The 5739-nt window shown below is 44.7% G+C and overlaps 1 protein-coding gene across 1 annotated transcript; it reads left to right on the top strand.

Annotated features, from left to right (window-relative positions):
• Positions 1-579: 579 nt before the first annotated feature.
• Positions 580-5386, top strand: LOC104488494 (glutathione S-transferase omega-1-like; the record flags this gene model as incomplete). Its single annotated transcript, XM_010143089.1, is given in 4 exon segments — positions 580-641; positions 1603-1825; positions 3049-3150; positions 5276-5386. Coding segments are annotated over 4 exon segments (498 nt in total), but the record flags the coding sequence as incomplete, so codon positions are not given.
• Between the last annotated feature and the right edge of the window lie 353 nt (positions 5387-5739).

Genomic DNA, 5739 nt, shown 5'->3' with positions numbered 1-5739 from the left:
CTGCTAGGGCTCGCAGGGAGCGGGTCAAGCTTCCTCTCTTCCCTGGGTATCCCTGGTTCCTCACTGAATGAAAAGGGGGGTTCGGTTGGTGATTTTACAGTAAGTCTTGAACTCGGTAAGAGTTTTTGGGAGGGAGGGAGGGGTGTTTTGCTGGAGTGGGGAATAAGTGGGCTGTATGTGAAATCAATTCTGTAAAGGCCCAAAGTAAATCCGTAGGGAAGAACTCCAAGGTTCCCCCCCGCCCCCGCCGTCATCTTGAATGTTTACAGTAATACAGTTTGAACTCGTCCTGGGTAAACATGAGTAGATCCTTAGTGACAGTTGTTTAGCTTTGATGTAAGCTGCAGTGAAAATTCTGGGAGATACACATATTCAGTGTTTCTGTTATGTTACTGCTAGGCAAAACACAATAGTGAGTGAGTGGCCCTTTTCAAAGAGGAAATACAGTGTCTTCCTATAACGTCTTCTCGCTCCTGTGCTGTAATAAGTTAGTGGAACTCAGTTCTTGTCTATCTGTTTCAACAGAGGCATGTCATTCCAATGTTTTTAATGGGGACTAATGTTTCCCTCCCTTTACAGCTTCAAAGAAACAGGTTTTTCCACCTTTGTCTGATTCCCACCGAGTCCCAGGCCTGCCAATGGTTTGTTGACCAGCACAGGGCTGGGAGTTGATGTCAGAGCAGTGAATGCTTACCACTCAGCTCTCCTGGTCACAAGATGAGAATTGGGTTTGTTTGGGTTTCTCCTGGGTCTTTTTCTGAAAGAGTAGGTGATTTAGAACTTCCAGGTCAGTTTAATTCTGTCTTTCTTTAGTGTCTTGGGACTGACTTTGGAGCTGGGAGATTTGTTTCAGTATAGTGGTTTTTAGAGGGGTTTTATGGCTGCCTAAACATGGTAGCTGCCTCCTGGTAGCCTTTCAGCTGTTCCGAAGGTTCAGCTGTGTTTAGCACAGCTTTGGGCTCATGAGGAGTTTTCTGGAGTCACCCGTATAACCCAGCATACAACTTCTGGTTTGCTAATACAATGTGGACATATTTCCCATGTCTCTTTTTTACCAGTATCTATTTGCCTTTTCTCTAAACACCTGTTCTGCCTGAGACTGTAGGCGGGGAAAATAAGTAGGTAGGTAGGCTCTCCTGATTTGCTCCTTGGTGTTAGTTCAGCTGCACTTCTTAATTGCAGTGGAGCTTATTTGCTTCTTTCTTAGGATGCCCTTGAATATGCACGTGATAAGAGTGCTGCGTTCTGAGCTGGAACTTTGTTTTTAGTGTGACTGTAAGGGCTGCCTCTGTTGCATGCCCTCAGACTGTTCATGTGTCTTTTTTTATAAGTTTAATAAACAACTCCTTGTGAGTCAGTGCTGATTTTCTTGAGCCAGGGGAAGTGCTCCCTGCCAGTATTTTTATGTGTTAAATAGTTAGTCCTACAGAGGACTTCAGGGAAGACTATGGAGGGCAGGGGGATGAGGATTCAGCCTCTCAAGTGCTGTAGCTGTGTTCTGGTTTGAGCTGAAGTTGAGGTGTAATGACTATTTTGCTGAGGTAGGGAGTGGACTGTAGCAGAACAGAGCTTGATTGGGTCTTGTTTCTTTCACTCCTTTAGCCATGAAGTAATCAACATCAATCTGAAGAACAAACCTGATTGGCTCTTTGAGAAGAATCCCTTTGGACTGGTTCCCATTCTGGAGACCAGTAAGGGCCAGCTGATCTATGAGTCCCCAATCACTTGTGAATATTTAGATGAAGCATTTCCAGGGAAGAAGTTGATGCCTTCAGACCCATACGAGCGAGCCTTTCAGAAGATGCTCTTGGAACAATTCTCAAAGGTACTGCGTGATCGGGGTGGGATTGTGTTTCTTTACCAAAAAGTGCAGCTCTGTGGCCAGTGGTGCTTTTGTCCTTTAAGGTGGTCTTGTGTCTGAGCAAAGTATTTAGGTAACTAGAGAGGTTATTTTGGGTCTCTTGCTGTGAGCATGTGCAAAGCACTGGGTGCCTGAATTGCTCCCGCCACTTGCACGTGGGGATGGATGCAGGAAGACAGCCAGATTAGTGAAGGTGTACAGGGCCAAGGCAGGACTTGAAGTGTCCTGCAACAGAGCAAAGAGTAGTAGACCAAAAACCAGCTGAATGCTTGAGACCCAGGCAGTGACAGGTACTGTAGGAAGTACTGTATGAATGTGGAATGTGAGAGAGCCTACAGCCGTGGGCAGGAGATGGCAGGTGGCTGTAGGCATGGGGCTTGTATGAGGAGACTGGTTTTGGCTCTTGGTGGGGCTTGGAGGTGGGCAGTGTGGCTGTCTGTAAGTAACTGTACAAGCATGTGCTCTGAAGGGTCTAGGAAGCGAAGGAAGTCAGCTTGGACATGAGGCAGCAATGGAAGATGCAAAGAGATGTGGACGCAGAAAGGGAATGGAAGGGAGGATATATTTACTATAGGCCTTTCTGAATAGATATGATGGGGAGAGTGTTACAGGGAAGCGTGTTCCAAGAAACGCTGAAAGTTGGTTGTGTGAATGACAGCATCTTAGAAAAATGTTGGTCTATGAGCTCTTAATAACATAATTAAGTTAAGCTTGACCACTGGGCAACGTCCTGGTACTGTTGTGCTAATTTCTCTGGCAATTACCAAATTAGCAAATGTGCAGTTTGTAGAAGCCTGCATATCCTGGGCTGCATATCTCTTTAATAAAGTACCTTAAATGTTGATAATTGAAGTGTATTTGGCTTTCAGAAATATGTAACTGGGAAAAGGCTACTGCTCTGCACCTTGCCACTTTTATTGCTACTTTCTTGGTAGTGTGTGCAAATGGGAAACATGCTCCTCTTTTTATTGTTGTCTTATTACAAGACTAAAATTCAAAAGTATTTGCCTTTGTCCTTCCTTTACCTTTTCTGAAATAGAAAAGCTTTTGTTGATGGACTTTATAAATTCTTTGAAGTTAAATCTTTAAGATTTAAGCTGCAGCTAGTATCTTAATGTCTTGAGGTCTGAGTGAGTAGTATGATTGTAATAGGAGCATTATCAACTTTTATCTTCTCTTTTGTATAGATAACAGCCATGGTTTTCAGGTATTATGTAGCAGTCAAAGATGGACAGGACACCACGGCACTGAAAGCAGAGATAGATGAAAAGTTTGGCAAGCTTGAAGAGGTAAGAGCGTCATGGTAGTGAGCAGGTTGCCAGTCGTTGTATGATCCCTTTTTTCTTTCATGCTTTGGCCTTTGGAGCTAGATCTCTTCTCGTTCACTTGGAAGTTACAGCAATGAACGATCTTTCAATGTACTCCCCCAGCCTAGGATGCACAGCAGCACCATTAGAGTAACTTCCAAGTAGCTCACCTAAACTTCATCTGTGTGATGAAATCTGTGGAGACTTGTGGAGTTTTTAATTAATTCTAGTTGATTGCTGCTTTCTTAGATATCTTTGTTGTGCTTGAAATGTATGGAGCCCTTTCAGTGTGTTCTAAGAGCCTGGGCTGAGGAGTGTGAGCTGCTGAAAAGCATCTGTGCTGTGGCTCTGCTGAAATAAGTGCAGATACTCTGGGGATGAAATAAAATCTTTTTTTGTTCAAGAGCTTATCTTTGTGGGGAGAAGGGGAGAAGCAGAATGTAATCTGTCCCTTGAAGAGTTCCAGCTCTGGGCTGTGTTCTGCTACAGTGGTGTTGTACACCTTGAGCAGAGCACCAGGAAGTGTCAGGTGGCTTTGCTGCTGTGTTAGCAAATTCACAGTCCAGCTTTAGTGTCAGTGATGGTTCTTGGCCACTCTGAACAGCTGCCAGGCTCACCTTTATCATGAGCCCATTCCTTGTATTTTTGTCAGCCACGACTAATGTTTGTCTAGCTTGATCAGAAGCATTCCTCCAGAGCATTTCTCTTCAGGTGCAAAGCCACCAATAGCATTCTGGTACTTTCCTCCTTCCAAGAGTCCTGTGCATTCTGCTTCCCCGTGCCCTTGAGCTGTTGAAGTAAAATTGTTTTCAGAGTAGTCTCATCTGTCTGATCAGGCTGATGCTGGCATAATGCAAGTGACAAAGGAGTTCTTGGGGGGGAAGCCACGTGTTTCACTTCCCTGAAATACAGATCTATTACACATTAAGCTCCTTCCTGCTTTATTAATGCGTGAAATACTTGGTGCTCCTTCAGTGGCTCTCTTGTTCTATACCCTGAAGGATTTTTCAGGAGCAGCTGAAGGTCAGCTGAGGGTGGGAGGAAGGAACAGAGCCCTGCAGACATCACTCAGCTTATTGCAAAAGATGTTGAAGAAGGGAAGCATGTTGGAACGCTTCTCTATTCAGTTTGCTGCTACCCCACAGAGGGAGCTGTGTTCCTGTCTGTCCTGCCAGGCTCGCAGTAATTCAAACAGCTCGATGCTTCCTGAAGGCCTGCCTTAAAATTTCTACTGGAGCATGGGAGTTAGGAGGTTACGGAGTAAATGCCATAGGAGTATATCCAAAGTGTGGATAGGAGTGTGTCCAAAAAGACAAAGATTTGTAAGGTCTCTCAAGTTCCACCTTTAAATGCCAAGGTGCCTGGAAACAGAGGGACTAGTCTTATGAAAGAAGAGACCAAGCTTGGGAGGTTCCTTGAAGCATGTTAAACTTGGGTGACTGTGGCACTTGAAACATGTCAGAAACATAAATGTAACAGGAGAACTTGCTGTGTTCTTTGTGGCCCTGCTTTCTGTGCTGAGCTGTGGTGATCCCTTCCTGTTGTATGTGGATGTTGCTTCCTGCTCCCTTTGCACCTGGAATCAAACCCAGTTCTAGACGTAATGTTAAAACTATTTTCCTGACACTGCTTGGCCCAAGTGCTAGGGGGGGAAAAGACCTTGCTAAGATAGTGTTCTGGTTTATCTGGATGTTAAATTTAGCAGGGTTTATTGCTCAAGAAATGCACGTACATTGTTCTCTTTGATTAGTCTGTGCCCTTAATACTTTTTGACAAGAACTGGCAGATTTGAGAGCTAAATTCCTTTTTGTTTGTGCATAAGCTGCAGCTTGCTAGTGGTTAATATTTTGTGACAGTTTTTGAACATCTGGAGAAGTGCTGGACTCACAGTGTATGAAATAATTAAGCTTGCTACTCCAGCTGCTTCACTGACTAGCTCTGTCTCCCCAGGTGTTGCATGCACAGGGGGAATGTGCTGTGTCTCCGTTATTTGCTGTTGATCCCTTGGAGACCTACATTTCACTACAAAGTGGGCTTTTTGTTACTGTAGTGTTCTGTGGTGGTAGTTTTCCTTCTGAGTACAATTGTTGTCTCTTGCCCCTCGCAGATTCTGTCCAAACGCAACACTGTGTTTTACGGTGGGGACTCAATCTCCATGCTTGACTACATGATCTGGCCATGGTTTGAACGTCTGGAAGCATTCCAGCTGAAGGAGTGAGTATCTTGCCTAGCTTCTCGGGCATTGTCGCAGGTTGACAGGCACACCAAAGTGCCTCAGCATAAATACTCTTTGCTTACACTCTGCAGTAATGGGCCACTGTTGGGGGCTCCTGAAGAAAGTTTGTGTTGTGTTACAGTTTGGAGAAGCATCCCCTCATGAGAGAGATGAGTTGTTCAGGGATCTCCTGTAAAAAGCCTTGCTTTCACCAGGTCTGTTTTCCTACCAAGTAATTTTGACAGATCTGGAAGAAGTGGTCAAACTGCAAGACTTCCTTTTTTGGATTCTGCACAAAGTACATGAAGGACAGTGAGCAGCTACAGAGCCCTCCAGCAAAGCCTCCTCACCGGGGC

This window comes from Buceros rhinoceros, unplaced genomic scaffold, assembly GCF_000710305.1.
Source record: "Buceros rhinoceros silvestris isolate BGI_N320 unplaced genomic scaffold, ASM71030v1 scaffold47219, whole genome shotgun sequence".
In the NCBI taxonomy this organism is placed as follows: Eukaryota; Metazoa; Chordata; class Aves; order Bucerotiformes; family Bucerotidae; genus Buceros; species Buceros rhinoceros.
Note: the sequence above shows the minus strand (reverse complement) of the source record. Positions and strands in the feature narration are given on the sequence as shown.